Below are 19,367 nucleotides of genomic sequence, written 5' to 3'. Positions count from 1 at the left end.
GTATGGCGTTCCCTGCAGGGGGGGCGCTGTATGGCATTCCCTACAGGGGGGGCGCTGTATGGCGTTCCCTACAGGGGGGGCTGTATGGCGTTCTCTACAGTGGGGGCTGTATGGCGTTAGCGCCATACAGCCCCCTCTGTAGAGAACGCCATACAGTCCCCCTGTAGATAACGCCATACAGCCCCCCCTGTAGGGAACGCCATACAGCCCCCCTGTAGGGAACGCCATACAGCCCCCCCCCTGTAGGGAATGCCATACAGCCCCCCCCTGTAGGGAACGCCATACAGCACCCCCCCTGTAGATAACGCCATACAGTCCCCCTGTAGATAACGCCATACAGTCCCCCCTGTAGGTAACGCCACACAGTCCCCCCTGTAGATAACGCCACACAGTCCCCCCTGTAGATAACGCCACACAGTCCCCCCTGTAGATAACGCCACACAGTCCCCCCTGTAGATAACGCCACACAGTCCCCCTCTGTAGATAACGCCACACAGTCCCCCCTGTAGATAACGCCACACAGTCCCCCCTGTAGATAACGCCACACAGTCCCCCTGTAGATAACGCCACACAGTCCCCCCTGTAGATAACGCCACACAGTCCCCCCTGTAGATAACGCCACACAGTCCCCTCTGTAGATAACGCCACACAGTCCCCTCTGTAGATAACGCCATACAGTCCCCCCTGTAGATAACGCCATACAGTCCCCCTCTGTAGATAACGCCATACAGTCCCCCCTGCAGATAACGCTATACAGTCTACAGGGGGGGCTGTATGGCGTTATCTACAGGGGGGGCTGTATGACGTTATCTACATGGGGGGCGCTGTATGGCGTTATCTACAGGGGGGACTGTATGGAGTTATCTACAGGGGGGCGCTGTATGGCGTTATCTACAGGGGGGACTGTATGGCGTTATCTACAGGGTGGGCTGTAAAAAAGGCACTATCTACAAGGGGGGGGGGTTGTGTGACACCCAGGGGAGGGGGGGCCCCAGTCAAAAGTTTGCTATGGGGCCCAGTCTTTTCTAGTTACGCCCCTGATTAGAAACATTGTTTTATATAAATGTAAGGAGGCGACTCACCACTTGGTTTTTCTCTGAAAACATTTGACACATTTTTGTGAAGTTAGGAATATAATGTACACATTTTTTAGTGACATCCCGGTAGACAGGTCCAAACCTCAACCAGTGAAACTGTCTGTAATATCTCGCATAAGATTTCTTACAGTTCATTAAGAGTGAATAGAAAAAGATTCAAAGCCCCAAGCTTGTAGATCAACAATAACCAGAATATCAGGTTGTATTAAAGCCTTACATTTTAAACAAGTCTCGGTTACAGCAAATGAGCAGAAAAGAGTATGGGGGGGGGGGGGCAGGGGGCCTACAGGTAACTGATCCAAATTTTGTGTTAGGAACTCAATTGTTGAACTGCATGAAAAAGACCTTGTTGCTTTACGGAGGAATAACCAGTCTCCTCTCCCACCTCTTACCGCTGTTTATTTTTATGGACAAATCCACATAGAGCTAATTTTTTAGTAGGACATAAGCAGGTAGCTTCTCCTGCTACTTGTTACTAGGGTGCGGACTTTTAAAAATTCACAAATGTTTTCTAGGTTTGTGTTGTACATAATAAAACCTTCAATTAAATAGCTTGATGTAGCGTGACACTTTCAGATACACCCCATTAAGCAAGGTAGCTACCATACATTAAAAGTAAAACTCAGACAGAGACAACATATTTCCCGATGTTTCTCATTGTCCCCACTTCTAAAATATGTTTCTAAATGAAATATTTATATAAAAATACAATCTTGACTTATATGTCAGCTTATATATTCAGTAGTGGAGACTGGTTGCTATTTTTAGGAAATATTCTGTGTAAGAAATACTGCTTGTGGGGCATCAGTACAGCCACCAGAGCTTCTGCAGACTGGGGGGTGACTATACTAGTCTCCACATAAGTAAGTCACAATATAAAACATATATGGATGCTACCTAATAAAAAACAATGCATGAAAGAGTTCTGCTTTATAGTTCATTCTTCACTTCAGAGCATGTAAAAAATTCTATCATGTGCATGAGTTAAGGTGCCCAAACACGTAGCGGATTTGTTGCACCCTTCTACATTGAAAAGGGTGAGTTCCACAGTGAACATCCAGAACAGAATGAGAATGCTGCAGATTTTCCATGCTCTGATTTCTGGGCGGAAAATGTTCAGCAGTATGTGAACGAAATTTTTTAATTAAAAATCCGGAACAAATCTGCACCGTGTGGGTACCCCAATATATCCACCATTTAATTGTACAAAGTAGCCCCTTGCGCTCTTCTGAGTGAAGTGCACCCTTGGGCTTTATCTTTCGAGATCTCTGAGCTATTGTTGATAGGGGCTCCTATATACTTCAGTGGAATAGCAATGTTCCTGCATTACAGACCACCAATATTAGCTCAGAGATATGAAAAGTTACAGTACAGTTTCCGGAAGAGCATCAGTGCCTATTTGAGCTCATGTTCATACAAAATTCATCATAATTAATTGTGATTGTGTAGAAAATTTGCAAAAATGTTGTATTTTTTACATTACACCCCAAAAAATTATTTCGTTATTTAATAGATTTTAGGTACCCCAAAATGGGGCCACTACCACAAAAACTACAACTCATCCCACAACAAACAAGCCCTTTATGGCTAAGTTGATGGAAAAATTTTAAGAAGCTATTGTTTTCGGAATGTATTGATGAAAAAATATAAAAAAAATTAAAAACATCGCTGCATCCTTAAGGCCCAAACTTCGATGGAAACATTAAGGGTATGTGCACACACACTAATTACGTCCGTAATTGACGGACGTATTTCGGCCGCAAGTCCCGGACCGAACACAGTGCAGGGAGCCGGGCTCCTAGCATCATAGTTATGTACGATGCTAGAAGTCTCTGCCTCGCTGCAGGACAACTGTCCCGTACTGTAATCATGTTTTCAGTACGTGACATTGGTCCTGCAGCGAGGCAGGGACTCCTAGCATCGTACATAAGTATGATGCTAGGAGCCCGGCTCCCTGCACTGTGTTCGGTCCGGGACTTGCGGCCGAAATACGTCCGTCAATTACGGACGTAATTAGTGTGTGTGCACATACCCTAAGAAGTTGTGGTTCTCTGAATGCAGTAATGAAAAAATTATAACATTGCTGTGTCCTCAAGGCCTATAATATCTACGTCCTCAAGGGGTTAAGGTATAACTGGTTTTATAAAATTTCTGACGTGTCATGGAGATGTTTACATCACAGCAGATTCATGGACTGAGACAGTCATAGGGTTAAAAAAAAAAAAAAGCATTTTGTGTTATTGTACTGGTGCAAAAATTTCACTTCACTTTAGTCACTTTGCTGATAATTCAGTCCATACTCTAATAATTTTCAGTTAACTAAGTTCAGCATATACGTTTCACAAAAAAATAAGCAGACATATGCAACTGTATGCGTATATATTTAAACCATTACCTTCCATTATAAATAACATAAAGCTTAAAGGATTTGTACGAGATGTAGAAAACATGGCTGCTTTCTTCTAAAAACAGCGCCACACCTGTCCATGGATTGCTTCTGGTATTGCAGTTTAGCCCCAGTCACTTCAATGGAGCTGAGCTGCAATGCCAGACACAACTCATGGACAGGTGTGTAATAATAATCTTGTACTACCCCTTTAAGGTTCTATGAACAGCAGTTAGCATCTGATGTGCCTGGTTTGGAGCTTTCTCGGATCCCGGCCATTACCACAGAGAGTGCGCAGTATTTTGCTGTACTGAAAACCTTAGTTAACCACGCTTTTCGGAACATTTAAAAGAAAGTTATCCAGACATAAACATGGGCACTCTTTTATCATAATTCTGGTTCACAGAAGTCTTTGGGGACCTTACAGTATATGTCCTGATACATGATGTGAACACAGCCGTAGGCCTGATTCAGACGTCAGTATTTTGCTACAGTTTCTGTAAGCCAAAACTAGGAGTGGGTCCAATACACAGAAGAGGTAAAAATCTGTATATTACTCTTTTTTTCTACAGTAGGTTCAACTCCTGGTTTTGGCTTACGAATATTAAGCAAAATACTGACCCAAATACTGCCGTGTGAAAGAGGCCTAACCCATGTAAATTAATACAACGAAACCTCAATTGTTGCACCCGATTTGACATTTCAGCATAAACTAATCCAATCAGGGAAATCCTCCAATCAATTTCCGCATTTTCTATTTCTGGTTTCCATTTTCTTCATAGAAGCTAATGAAGCCTCAAAAAAAGAATCGTAAATACAGCTCTGTATTTTACATTTGTAAGATGTAGATGAAAAAAACACTGAGGGTATGTTCACACGCACTAATTATGGACGTAATTCGGGCGTTTTTGCCCCGAATTACGTCCGAAAATAGCGCCTCAATAGCGCTGACAAACATCTGCCCATTGAAAGCAATGGGCAGACGTTTGTCTGTTCACACGAGGCGTAATTTACGCGCCGCTGTCAAATGACGGCGCGTAAATAGACGCCCGCGTCAAAGAAGTGACCTGTCACTTCTTTGGCCGTAAATTAAGCCGTTATTCATTGACTCCAATGAATAGCAGCGCCAATTACGTCCGTAATGGACGCGGCGTTCAAGCGCCTGCATATGCCGTAACGGCTGAAATTACGGGGATGTTTTCAGGCGGAAACATCCCCGTAATTTCAGCCATTACGGACGCCCTCGTGTGAACATACCCTGAAATAGCATGCATCTATGGCTATGTTCACACGCTAAACAAAAAACGGCTGTAAAATACGGAGCTGTTTTCAAGGGAAAACAGTCTCTGATTTTCAGCCATTTTTTAAGCATCAAGCGATTTTTTTATACGTTTTTGTTTTTGGAGCTGTTTTTCTATTGACCCAATGAAAAATGGCTCCAAAAACAGCTCAAGGAGCGACATGCACTTCTTTTTTATGGGTTTTTTTTACTCGGCGTTTTTAAAAACGGCCGCATAAAAAACGCCCCATGGGAATAGAACGCCGTTTTCCCCATTGAAATCAATGGCCAGATGTTTGGAGACGTTCAGCCCCTGTATTTTGAGTAGTTTTTCGGGGCGTTTACGGCCCGAAAAACGGCTGAAAATATTCCGTGTGAACTTACACTCAAAGAACAAAATACTGATACAATTATTATAGAAATTTGGAACAAGAACTAGGAATCTGCTAAATTATATTTAGGAAAAGGCTTTCTTGATATCACACGACATGATCCAATCCCGTTCTTTGCTCTACAAGCACGGTTCATGCATGGAGATGTAATAAAACCGTGTGCATGAGCCCTAAATGTAGACAAAATGATTTGTATGTTGTATCAATATTTATCTCTGTATACAGAAGTGTGTGTGTCCTTAAAGTCAAGCTCCACAATCTGCATAAATATATAGCAATCCATGTTGAAAGATTGGTATATGGGTATAAGTGGTCAGACCCCAACCAAATTAACATCCATGACATATCAAATATTGGAGCTGTTTTTCTATAGACACAATGAAAAATGGCTCAAGAAGTGACATGCACTTTTTTTTACGGGGCATTTTTTTATACGCCGTTTTTTCAAACGGCCGCGTAAAAATTGCCCCGTCTGAACGAAACGCTATTTTTCCCATTGAAATCAATGGGCAGATGTATGGAGGCGTTCAGCTTCCGATTCTTCAGCCATTTTTCGAGGCGTTTACGTCCGAAAAATGGCTAAAAACACAGTGTGTGAACATACCGTTAAGATCAGAATTTGACATCTTTGCACAGAGATTTTCCTGGTATATAAGGCCTCACACACCAAACCAAAAGGGTTTTTACTGCCAGAAGATAAGGATCCGACGGCTACAGATACACATCCGTAGCCGTCTGCAATTGCAGAAGCGTCTACAGACTTCTATGGTCGAGTCCGTGCCGCAATTGCGGACAAGAATAGGACATGTTCTATATTTTGCGGATGGTTTCTACGTCCCGGAAACACAGCCGGAAATATAGAGAAAGGTGTCCATGGCCAATAGAAATGTATGGGTCCGCAATTTCATCTGTAATTACAGATTCTGTAATTATGGATGAAAGCTACGGTCATGTGCATGGGGCCTAATGCGGTGAATTTAAATTTTCAATTATTTTGGTGAATCCTCTTTGTTTTCCCACCATTGCATGGGCACCATCAGTAGTGATTGCAAAGATTTTTTGAATTTCAACGGCAACGCTTTAAATGTTCAACAAAGGTCTTAGCCAAATCTTCCTCTTTTGTGGTGCCTTATATTGGTTTTAAACAGAACAGTTCCTCTCGTACTTCAAGAGAATCTCAAAATCTAGCCACAACTGACAAACGAGACAAATCGTTAATGTCCACGCTTTCATCCAGCGTAATTCTAAACACAGCGCCATCTTTCAGTCAGGTTACTTGCCATATCAGTGATATTTGCTCAACAGTTCTTGCTAAATCGGGACATGTCTTAACGCCTACCCGCACCACTCAGTAACTATACGTCGTCGCGGGAGGTTACTTCACGCACGAGGACATATAGTTACTGAGTCGTTCCCAGTGCACACTGTCGGCGACCAGTCCTGGTCTCATGCCGGCCAGCGGTCCTTTGCCGCTGATTTTGGCAATTAGCCCCTTAGGGCTGCGATCGCCGCATTTTAGTGGTTTCTAGCACATCGGCAGACCCCGCTCTGAATCGCGGGTTTTGCCGATGGTTGGCAATGCAACTGAAGGCCAAACAATGGCCTCCGTGTCTGCCATGGATGGAAGCCTATCAGGACCAGCCTCTGGCTGGTCCTGATAGGCTTCCCGTCAGAGTGACAGGAAGTCACTGTGTCATTCGCACACTGTCAATGACAGTGTGCATCGGGAACCCGGAGTTCAGCTGTCCCCCACAGCTGACACTCGAGTGAGGCCGATCCAGTGTAGCCACTCATCGCCGCTGATTTGGACAATTAAACCCTTAAATGCGGCGATCGATTGCGATCACCGCATTTAGGGGGTTTGTAGCACATTGGCAGCCCCCATGCAATCGTGGGGGTTGCCATGGCAACTGGAGGCCAGACTCTGGCTGGTCCTCATAGGCTTGCTGTCAAGAGTTACTGTGATGTCACACTGACAATTAGAATACATTACACTACTAGGTAGTGTAATGTATTCTAACAGCGATCAGAGCTGCAAGTAAAAAAACAAAGTGTAAAAAGTTTAAAAAAAAGGTAAAAAAAAATTAAGAAAAATGTTTTATAAATGTGTAAAAATGAAAGTGTTTTTTTCCCTATAGTCTTTTATTATAGGACAATGAAAAAATTAAAAACAGTACACATATTTGGTATCTCCGCATTTGTAATGACCCAAACTATAAAACTATAATGTTATTTTTCCCGCACGGTGAACACCGCAAAAAAAATAAACGAAAAACAATGCCAGCATCACTATTTTTTGGTCGCCACCCCTCGCAAGATATAGAATAAAAAGTGATTGAAAAGTCGCATGTACCCCAAAATAGTACCAATAAAAACTAACAAGCCCTTACATAGCTTTTTTGACTGAAAAATAAAAAAGTTATGGCTCTCAGAATATGGCAACACAAAAAATTAATAACTTTATAAAAATGTGATTTTATTGTGCAAACGCTGCAAAACATAACAAAACTATATACATATTGTATTGCCGTAAATGTACCGACTTGCAGAATAAAGTAAAATTTAATTTATTGCGCACGGTCAAAGCCGTAAGTAATAAAGAATTAAAAATACCAAAATCGCTGTTTTTTGGTCAACATAGCTCTAAAAAAAATTTAATAAAAAGAGATCAAGAAGTTGTATGTACCATTAATATGGTACTAAAAAAAGCTACAGCTCGTCCCGCCAAAAATAAGCCCTCACACCGCTCAATAAACAAAAAAAACAAAAAGGTTATGGCTCACAGAATATGGTGATACAAAGCAATTTTTTTATTTCAATTAATAGTCTTTTCTTTGTAAAAGTAGTAAAATATAACAACCTATATAAATTTGGTATCACCGTAATTGTATTGAGACGCAGAAATAAAGTTAAGTTGTCATCTTTACCGTAAGGTGAAAGACGTAAAAACAAAACCCAAAAAACAATGGAGGAATCACCGTTTTTTCCAATTTCAGCCCGCAAAGATTTTTTTTCAGTTTCCCAGTACATTATATGGTACTTTAAATGGTGTCAATAGAAACACTCTCACAAAAAATAAGCCCTCACAGCACTCTATTGAGAAAAATAAAAAAGGTATGGTCCTTGGAAGGCAGGGAGTGAAAAACGAAAATGAAAAAGCAGAAAAGGATCAGTCCTGAAAGGGTTAATTAATTTCTAATAAAAAAAACATTTATGACCACATGTGGGTATTGCCGTAATTGGGAGAAATTGCGTTACAAATGTTGGGGTGCTTTTTCTCTTTTATCCCTTATGAAAACAAAAAAAATTCAACATTTTACTGGACAAAACTGTTGATATTAATTTCCATGACCTAATTCCACTAAATTCTACAAAAAACCTGTGGGGTCAAAAAGCTAACGATACCCCTAGAAAAATTAATTGAGGGGTGTAGTTTCCAAAATGAGGGTCACTTTTGGAGGGTTTCCACTGTTTTCGTCCCTCCAGTGCGTTGCAAACGAGACATGGCACCGAAAACCATTCCAGCAAAATCTGCGCTCGAAAATCCAAAAGGCGCTCCTTCCTTTCTGAGCACTGCTGTGGGTCCAAACATCAATTTATGACCACATATGGGGTATTCGAGAGAAATTGCTTTACAAATGTTGGGGTGCTTTTTCTCCTTTATTCCTTGTAAAAAATCTATGTTTTACCAGACTAATTCCACTAAATTCTGCAAAAAATCTGTTTCGTCAAAATGCTAGTTTCCAAAATGGGGTCACCTTTGGGGGTTTCGACTGTTTAGGCACCACAAGACCTCTTTAAACCTGACATGGTCCCTAAAATATATTTCTAAAAAAAGGAGGCCCCAAAATCCTATAGGTGCTTCTTTGCTTCTGAGGCCTGTATTTCAGACCCTAAGCACACTAGGGCCACATGTGGGATATTTTTAAAAACTGCACAATCTGGGCAATAAATATTGAGTTGTGTTTCTCTGGTAAAACTTTCTGTGTTACAAAAAAAATTGATTAAAATTGAATTTCTTCAAAAAAAAATTATATTTGTACACTTCACCTCTACTTTGCTTTAATTCCTGTGAAACGTCTAAAAGGTTAGGAAACTTTCTAAATGCTGTTTTGAATACTTTGAGAGGTGACGTTTTTAAAATGGAGTGACTTATTGGGGGTTTCTAATATATAAGGCCCTAAAAGCCTCGTCACAACTGAACCCTGAAAAAATAGCCTTTTGAAAGTTTCTTGTAGCCCAGGCTACATATGCCCACACATTTTAAACTGAAATACCAGTAAAACCCCAAACAGAACTACCACCAAGCAAAATCTGCGCTCCAAAAGCCAAATGGCGCTCCCTCCCTTCTGAACCCTATAGCGTGCTCAAACAGCAGTTTGCGCCCACATATATGGCATCACCATACCCGGGAGAACCAGCTTAGCAGTTTACGAGGTGTGTGTCTTCCGTGGCACAAACTGGGCCCTAAAATGGCATATCAGCGGAAAATTGCAATTTTCACCATCTGCTGCGCATTAATTAATAATGAAAAAACACATGTGGGGGGCAAAATGCTCACTACACCTCTTAAAATGCCTTTTGGGGTGTATTTTCCAAAATAAGTGTCACGTCTAAGGGGTTTGTTTTACTATTTGAACTCAGAGCCCTGCAATTGTGGGCCAATGCTGTGAAAATCACCAAAATATACCTCAAATGCGCATGTTGCTCTTCACTTCTGAGGCCTGTCATATGTCCAGGCAAATGATAAATGCCTTTATGGGTGTAGTTTCCCAAATGGGGTCACTTTTGGGGGGTTTCTACTGTTTTGGCCTCGCAGGGACTTTGCAAATGTTACATGGCATCCGAAAACCATTCCAGCTAAATCTGCGCTCGAAAATCCAAAAGGCGCTCCTTCCTTTCTGAGCACTGCTGTGGGTCCAAACATCAATTTATGACCACATATGGGGTATTCGAGAGAAATTGCTTTACAAATGTTGGGGTGCTTTTTCTCCTTTATTCCTTGTAAAAAATCTATGTTTTACCAGACTAATTCCACTAAATTCTGCAAAAAATCTGTTTGGTCAAAATGCTAGTTTCCAAAATGGGGTCACCTTTGGGGGGTTTCGACTGTTTAGGCACCACAAGACCTCTTTAAACCTGACATGGTCCCTAAAATATATTTCTAAAAAAAGGAGGCCCCAAAATCCTATCGGTGCTTCTTTGCTTCTGAGGCCTGTATTTCAGACCCTAAGCACACTAGGGCCACATGTGGGATATTTTTAAAAACTGCACAATCTGGGCAATAAATATTGAGTTGCGTTTCTCTGTTAAAACTTTCTGTGTTACAAAAAAAATTGATTAAAATTGAATTTCTGCAAAAAAAAATTATATTTGTACATTTCACCTCTACTTTGCTTTAATTCCTGTGAAACGTCTAAAGGGTTAGGAAACTTTCTAAATGCTGTTTTGAATACTTTGAGAGGTGACGTTTTTAAAATGGAGTGACTTATTGGGGGTTTCTAATATATAAGGCCCTAAAAGCCTCGTCACAACTGAACCCTGAAAAAATAGCCTTTTGAAAGTTTCTTGTAGCCCAGGCTACATATGCCCCCACATTTTAAACTGAAATACCAGTAAAACCCCAAACAGGACTACCACCAAGCAAAATCTGCGCTCCAAAAGCCAAATGGCGCTCCCTTCCTTCTGAACCCTATAGCGTGCTCAAACAGCAGTTTGCGCCCACATATATGGCATCACCATACCCGGGAGAACCAGCTTAGCAGTTTACGAGGTGTGTGTCTTCCGTGGCACAAACTGGGCCCTAAAATGGCATATCAGCGGAAAATTGCAATTTTCACCATCTGCTGCGCATTAATTAATAATGAAAAAACACATGTGGGGGGCAAAATGCTCACTACACCTCTTAAAATGCCTTTTGGGGTGTATTTTCCAAAATAAGTGTCACGTTTGTTTTACTATTTGAACTCAGAGCCCTGCAATTGTGGGCCAATGCTGTGAAAATCACCAAAATATACCTCAAATGCGCATGTTGCTCTTCACTTCTGAGGCCTGTCATATGTCCAGGCAAATGATAAATGCCTTTATGGGTGTAGTTTCCCAAATGGGGTCACTTTTGGGGGGTTTCTACTGTTTTGGCCTCGCAGGGACTTTGCAAATGTTACATGGCATCCGAAAACCATTCCAGCTAAATTTGAGCTCCAAATGGTGCTCCTACCCTTTTGAGCCCTGCTGTGTGTCCAAACAGTAGTTTATGACCACTTATGGGGTATTGCCGTAATCGGGAGAAATTGCTTTTCAAATTTTGGGGTGCTTTTTCTCCTTTATTCCTTGTAAAAATTTAAAATGTCCAATTTAGTTTTTCTATTTCATGGCCCAATTCCACTAAATTCAGCAAAAAACCTGTGGGGTCAAAATGCTCACTATACCCCTCGATAAATTCCTTCAGGGGTGTAGTTTCCCAAATGGGGTCACTTTAGGGGGGTTTCCACTGATTTGATCCTGCAGGGTCTTTGCAAATGTGACAAGGAGCCACAAACCATTCCAGCAAATCTTGAGCTCCAAAAGTTAAATAGCGCTTCTTTCCTTCTAAGCCGTGCATGGTTCCAAACAGCCGTTTCTTACCAAATATGGGGTATTGCCGTAATCGGGAGAAATTGCTTTTCAAATGTTGCATTGTTTTTTGTCCATATGCCCTGTAAAAATTGAAAATGTCTAAGTTTTGTTGGAAAGAATTTAGATTTCCATTTTCACTGCCTCATTCCGCTAAATTCAGCAAAAAAAACTGTGGGGTCAAAATGCCCACTATACCCCTTGATAAATTCCTTGAGGGGTGTAGTTTGCCAAATGGTGTCTTTTTGGGGGTGTTTCCTCTGTTTTTGCCCCACAAGACCTCTTCAAACCTAACATGGTGCCTAAAATATATTGTTATAAAAAGAAGGCCCCAATATCCTCTATGTAGGATATTTCTATAAACTGCAGAATCTGGGCAATAAATATTGAGTTGCGGTTCTTGGTAAAACCTTCTATGTTACAGAAAAAAAAAGATTAAATAGGAATTTCTGCAAAAGCTACTTCACAACTGAACTGGTCCCTGTAAAAATGTTCTTTTGAAATTTTCTTGAAAATATGAGAAATTTCTGCTAAAGTTCTAAGCCTTGTAACGTCCTAGGAAAATAAACGGATTTTCAAAAAACTATGCAAAGCTAAAATAGACATATGGGAAATGTTAATTAGCAACTATTTTGTGTGGTATAACTGCCTATCTTATAAGCACATACATTAAAGTTTAGAAAAATGCTAATTTTTGCAATTTTTCGCTAAATTTTGGTATTTTTCACAATTAAATACTGAATGTATCAACCAAATTTTACCAGTAACATAAAGTGAAATGTGTCATGAGAAAATAACATCAGAATCGCTTGGATAGGTAAAGGCATTCCAAAGTTATTACCACAAGTGACAAATTTCAGATTTGAAAAATGGAGCTGCGTCCAGAACCTGCCAACTAGTCCACATCCTTAAGGGGTTAACAAACACAGTAAGCAAATAAAAGATATTCAATGCTGCAAATAGTTCATTCTGTTGAAATAATTGGACGTAGGTCTGACTTCGTCTCTATATTTACATGCATCTTGGTCACCATGGAGCCAGGACCACTATAGAATGGAGGGCGGAGGGAGCAACGATGGATGACGAGACCCACGTCAGGGATGTAGCGCTCCATGGCATATTGGTGTAAATTTATGAAGAATTAGTGTAGCAAAAGCTCTATTTCCCAACACAGTGTGCCAGTTGTTCACCACTACTTTTGTACACCGAAATGAGTCAGTAAAGTTCTGAAAAGCAGTTCCTTTTTACCACACAAACGAATAAAAAAATTTGTGTCAGAAAAAATGGTTTTCGTGTTAAATCTAATTTTGGGGCACGTATATGAAGACTGGCATGCTGGCCGAGGACACAGTATAGTGTGCAATTCAGTCTATGTAAGGCCAAAAGCACACGGATTTTCCACGCATACCAGGAAAGTAAATGAGCTTTCAAGAAATCTCATCTAACACGTAAATTGACCTGCAGTGCGTATTTTAAGATCCGCAGCATGTTAATTAATCTTGTGTTTCCACTTGCGAATTGTATCTGATTCGTATATTAAAAAAAACAAAAAAACACCAAAATCTGCAGCATAAAAACGCACCTATTTCAGCATCAAAATGTAAAAACCACACCTAAAAACGCATTGAAAAATGCACCATTAGATCCCACCTACCCGGCTACATGTTGGAAATGTGGAAGTGACAAGGGTACTTTTATTCATATGTGGTGGGCCTGCTCTATTGTCACTCCATTCTGGCAAGAAATAATGAGTATAGTTAACAATGTCTGTAAAACTAATCTTCAGTTTAATAAAGAAATCATCCTTTTAGGCATCATTTACACGAGCGTAATATACGCGCGTGCGACGCGCGTGCTTTTCACGCGTGTCGTACGCACCTATATTAGGCTATGGGGCAGTGCAGACAGTCCGTGAGTTTTGCGCAGCGTGAGTCCGTTGCGTAAAACTCACGACATGTCCTATCTTTGTGCGCTGTTCACGCATCACGCACCCATTGAAGTCAATGGGTGCGTGAAAACCACGCATGCCGCACGGAAGCACTTCCGTGCGAACTGCGTGAATCGCACAACAGCTGTCAAACTCTGAATGTAAACAGAAAAGCACCACGTGCTTTTCTGTTTACAAACATCCAAACGGAGTGTCATAATGATGGCGGCTGCGTGATTTTCGCATCATACACTGATGACACACGGAGCTGTCAAGTGCCTTTTGCGCACGCAAAATGCTGCGTTTTTTGCGTGCGCAAAACGCACACGCTCATGTAAATCAGGCCTTACATTTATTTCCCCAGCATAATAGGGAGGGAAACTTTAGATTGGCCAGACATTTATCATCAGCTGCCCGACTACTCTTGTCAAAATTTTGGAAAACATCCCATCCCCCCTCACTTTCTGAATGGAAGTTGAAGGTTGATAGCATCTGCCGTCTTGAGGAACTTGCACACTGGGAGACTAAAAATCATATTACACTTAAGTCCATTTGGAGTGACTGGAGTGTTTATAGAGGAATTTCTCTTACTTGATCAATGTACTTTAAAATCTGCAAGGACAATTCTCACCATTTTTTCTCGTTTTTGGGTACATATTTCCCCCCCCCCCCTCTGTCCATCGGTTTTTCATCCTCAACCTATCCCCCCTACATAGGTGTTTCTATGTTCATCCTCTAATTTCTTAGAGATTGCGTACTTGTATTGTATTTTGAAATAACCAGATTTTCTTGTATACACATTTATTGTAGTATTACAGCATGGTTGCAATTCATGTTTATATTCTGGAGATTTTTTATTCTTTGATTGCTTGGCATGCAAAATATTCTATCATTTGTTTGTCATTTTCGGGTAAACGGTTTTTATGCATCTCTGTGATTATGAAAAGTATTCAATATTGTTTATGTAACCTTGTTTGAAAAACAATAAAAACAGTTTATAAAAAAAAAGAAAAACGCACCATTAGGTGCGGATTTTACCTGCGAAACTACCTGCGTTTACCTGCAGTTTTGATGCAGATTTTTGCCACCAAATTTCCGCAACGTGTGCATACAGTATAGCTCAAGCATTCCTGGTCTGAGGATGTGCTACATGTAAACAAACAGTACAAGATCTGCATTCCGATACCAAGCACAACAGAAGATATTTTATTAACTAAAGGAATATATATATATTGCTTGACAAACGTCCTGCTGAGAGGACTGAAACGTAGCTATTTCTGTACATGGGTGAATAAACCACTATCTTTGTAACTACTTTTGGAGTGCTGCGTCTATTTCCTCGTTTGTGTATCCAATTCAGGACCGTGAGGATGACGGTCAAGGACGCATAGCACCGTGATATATACATACAGTGCACTCTGGAATCAACTTTATTTAAGATGTTCTGGCGGAAAGTTTAACTCATAGTACCACTATCCTATCTCTCGAAATTTACATATTTCTGATGGTCAAAGAATGAGACAAGGGTCATTGTGCTAAAGATGCACTTTTCATTCAGGTTCATATTTAGGCCTCATGCACACGAATGTATTTTTTCCCTCCCGTAAATATTGGCGTAAATACGGGTCCTTGGTCACACGTATTCGACCCGTATTGCACCAGTATTTACGGACCCGTGCCGGTAAACACGGTTCCGGTGTAACCAGTATTCCACCCGTATTTACGGGCACGTTTTCGATGCAAAATTGCACTGCACTAATCGGCAGCCCCTTCTCTCTATCAGTGCAGGATAGAGAGAAGGGGCAGCCCTTTCCGAGGTAAAAGTAAAAGAAATTCATAATTACCCGGCGTTGCCTTGGTGACGCGTCCCTCTCTTGACATCCAGCCTGACCTCCCTGTATGACGCGGCAGTCCATGTGACCGCTGCAGCCTGTGATTGGCCTGTGATTGGCTGCAGCGGTCACATGGGCTGAAACGTCATCCCGGGAGGCCGGACTGGAGGAAGAAGCAGGGAGTTCTGGGTAAGTATAAACGTCTTTTTTATTTTACAGGTTGATCTATATTGTGATCAGTAGTTTCTGTCCAGGGTGCTGAAACAGTTACTGCCGATCGTTTAACTTTTTCAGCACCCTGGACAGTGACTATTTACTGACGTCGCCTAGCAACGCTCCCGTAATTACGGGAGCCCCATAGACTTCTATGGGCTGCCCGTGCCGTAATTACTGCCTGAAATAGGACATGTTCTATATTTTTCAACGGCACGGGCACCTTCCCGTAAGCATATGGGGAGGTACCCGTGGCCAATAGAAGTCCATGGGCCCGTAAAAACATGCCGTAATTATGGGCATTTTTACGTTCGTGTGCATGGGGCCTTACTGTGTGTGTGTGTGTGTGTGTGTGTGTGTGTGTATATATATATATATATATATATATATATATATATATGTGTGTGTATTGTATACCATATTGCAATAGATAATGAAATAATAAATATGGAGGCTATGTAGATCTATACTGTGGGTCAATTTAAAATGTCTTAGGGCATGACCACACATGGCGGAATTCCTCCGCAACTGTCCGCATCAATGCCGCACAGAATCTGCGTTGCAGATTCTGCAGCGGATCTGCACAAAATGTGCAGAAAATTGATGCGGACTGGCCGCTGCGGACTGCAGGAAAAGTGCTTCTCTTCTCCCTATTCAGTGCAGGATAGAGAGAAGGGACAGCACTTTCCCTAGTGAAAGTCAAAGAAATTCATACTTACCGCCCGTTGTCTTGGTGACGCGTCCCTCTTTCGGCATCCGGCCCGACCTCCCTGGATGACGCTCCAGTCCATGTGACCGCTGCAGCCTGTGCTTGGCCTGTGATTGGCTGCAGCCGTCACTTACACTGAAACGTCATCCTGGGAGGCCGGACTGGAGACAGACGCAGGGAGTTCTCGGTAAGTATGAACTTATATTTTTTTTTACAGATACATGTATATTGAGATCGGTAGTCACTGTCCCGGGTGCAGAAACAGTTACTGCCGATCGCGTAACTCTTTCAGCACCCTGGACAGTGACTATTTACAGACGTCTCCTAGCAACGCTCCCGTCATTACGGGAGCCCCATTGACTTCCTCAGTCTGGCTGTAGACCTAGAAATACATAGGTCCAGCCAGAATGAAGAAATGTCATGGTAGTAAAAACAATACGCTCCGCAGCACACATAAGATCTGCGGACTTCATTGCGGAATTTTGACTCTCCATTGAAGTCAATGGAGAAATTCCGCCATGAGTCCGCAACCAGTCCGCCACTGCTCCGCAACAGACAGAGCATGCTGCGGACACCAAATTCCGCTCCGCAGCCTATGCTCCGCAGCGGAATTGTACGCATCGTGTAAACGAACACTGCTAAATTAAAGTGAAAGTCAATGGAGAAACGGCTCCGCTGCGGATTAACGCTGCGGAGTGTCCGCAGCGGAATTTAAGTGAAATTCCGCCATGTGTGAACCCGCCCTTACATTTCTTTGGCAGAGTCATCTGGGTCATAGCTAGGGACAAACTTGTCAGGCATGCACTAATGCACCACTACTATTTCTCTGTAGTAATAGTTCCAGGAAACGTTACTAGAAATGTGTTTCTACATGTAAAAAAATGTGCTTGGGTTTTGTATATAAATTCTATTTTATTTGGCCTCCCTCCCCCTAAACGACGGAAAAAGGGGACTAAAAAAAAAAACTGATAAGAGAAAACAGGTTACACTAAAAATGCCCAATAAGGCCTAATTCACACGAGCGTGTTTCACATCCGTGTTATGCGCGTAAAAATAACGCACGTCACACGGACCTATGCAAGTCAATGGGGCCATTCAGAAATTCTGTATTTTTCACTCAGCCTGTGTCCGCTACTTGAAACTCACTGCATGTCCTATACTTTTTGCGGTTTTTTTTGCGCATCACGCACCCATTGAAGTCAATGGGTGCGTGAAAATCACGGGCAGCACACGGTCGCACATCCGTGTGCTCTGCGTGATTCACGCAACAGTTGCTAAAGATATGATGAGAAAAAGAAAACCACCTCCTTCAGTTTATTTTGCTGACGTAAAAAACGCATGACTTAAGGGTGACATACGAGCGTAAAAAACGCTGACAAGCACCATATAGTGATGACACACGGAACTGCAATGCAGGAAAAACGCTGCGTTTTTTACGCGCGCAAAATGGACACGTTCGTGTGAATAAGGCCTAACACACACAAAACAAAATCATATTTCAAGCATACAGGCGATGCACCTTTTTATGCACTTAGGTGATGCACTTTTTTATGCACTTAGGTGATGCACTTTTTTCTGCACTTAGGTGATGCACTTTTTTCTAACACAAAAGTTCAGGATAATAATGCCCCGACCTCTACCAAAAAAATGTAAACACAGTCTAACAAGTCAATGGATTTTAAACGCTCAGAAGGGCATCGTGAACTCTTATTCTAGTGATTGGTGGGGATCCCAGCTCATATATCTTATGATGAACCTTCATGTTGGTACAATACGTGTATGGATCCTCAATAACTGTTGTGTAGCCTGAGATAATATTTACTGACAGTTCCTTAGTATAATATCTACCAAGAGCTCCAAAAACACAACCAAGCAGATGTACGGTGTACGTATTGTGAACTTATATGAGCTGTTACTACCAATAAAGACGTAGCAATGATACACTTTATTTACCTCTACAGTAAAACAGAAAGTGGCTGACATGTGTAAAACATATATACGGTATACAGGAAATTATTAACTGGACTACTCTGTCACTTTTCACTATTATGTTTGCAAAGTCATGAATAGTTGTGAAAAGGAATGTGCTCACCTTGCAAAATAGCCAGCAGACTGAACATCACTAGATAACCCTTGGGATTGTTACAGCACTGCAGAAAGCTTGGGGTGAATTTGCCCCATCCACATGGACCCTCTTTGAACTCATTGTCTATATGGCTGGATTCTGAGTCCTCCTTCACCTTACTGATTTCTTTATCAATGGATTGTATGCCCACCTCACCCAAGGAGGTAAATACAGGGTTATCTATGCCTTCTTCCATGACATACACTTGACAGTCCAGCCAGGGGTAAGTGGATAAGAACAGCTTCTTGAAGGATACTTGGAATGGCAGCAGTGCTCCTGAGAAGTTATCTGTACATAGTGTAGATGTCCGTCTGCAGCTTGGCAAGTGAAGCGAAACCAGATAATCCTGGTCAGACATGTGTTGAGTCACAAGAAAGGTGGAGACACCTCTTGATTTTTTTTTCTTGCCTGTAGATTGGGGTGAACTCATCTGCCAGGGAGAAAACACCCCTCCCACCCCTTTATCTCACCTGTGTCCCTGTCTCCCGACCTGAGGGCAGGGATCACATGAGCAGACAACGCCTACTGTACCTGTCCTCCACCTCCTCCTCTTCCTCCTCCTCCAGTGCACATCTCCTGTATTCATAGACTGTATATTCACATGCTGGTTCTCTGTGCAACGCCCTGGGTTTGGCAGAGAAAGCAGAAGTTCCTTAGCTCTTCTCATTTAAACATCTATTTAGATGAAAGAATTGAATAATCCACATGCAGATGACTTCCACCTACTAATTATTTACTTATAGGTATGTTCTGGAAGCAAAGATCATAGCAGATTACTTCAACTGTGTCACTACA

The 19,367-nt window shown here is 41.7% G+C and overlaps 1 protein-coding gene across 1 annotated transcript in view; it reads right to left on the bottom strand.

Annotated features, from left to right (window-relative positions):
* SLCO4C1 (solute carrier organic anion transporter family member 4C1) overlaps positions 1 to 19,108 on the bottom strand; it is a 121,191-nt gene extending 102,083 nt beyond the window's left edge. Inside the window, exon 1 of the mRNA XM_075854840.1 lies at positions 18,540 to 19,108. Within this exon, the coding sequence (XP_075710955.1) occupies positions 18,540 to 19,002 (463 nt within the window). The 5' untranslated portion in view covers positions 19,003 to 19,108. The remainder of the gene's footprint in view (positions 1 to 18,539) is intronic.
* Between the last annotated feature and the right edge of the window lie 259 nt (positions 19,109 to 19,367).

This window comes from Rhinoderma darwinii, chromosome 1 (assembly GCF_050947455.1).
Source record: "Rhinoderma darwinii isolate aRhiDar2 chromosome 1, aRhiDar2.hap1, whole genome shotgun sequence".
Classification (NCBI taxonomy): Eukaryota; Metazoa; Chordata; class Amphibia; order Anura; family Rhinodermatidae; genus Rhinoderma; species Rhinoderma darwinii.
The sequence above is the reverse complement of the archived record's forward strand: the minus strand, read 5'-3'. Positions and strand labels throughout refer to the sequence as shown.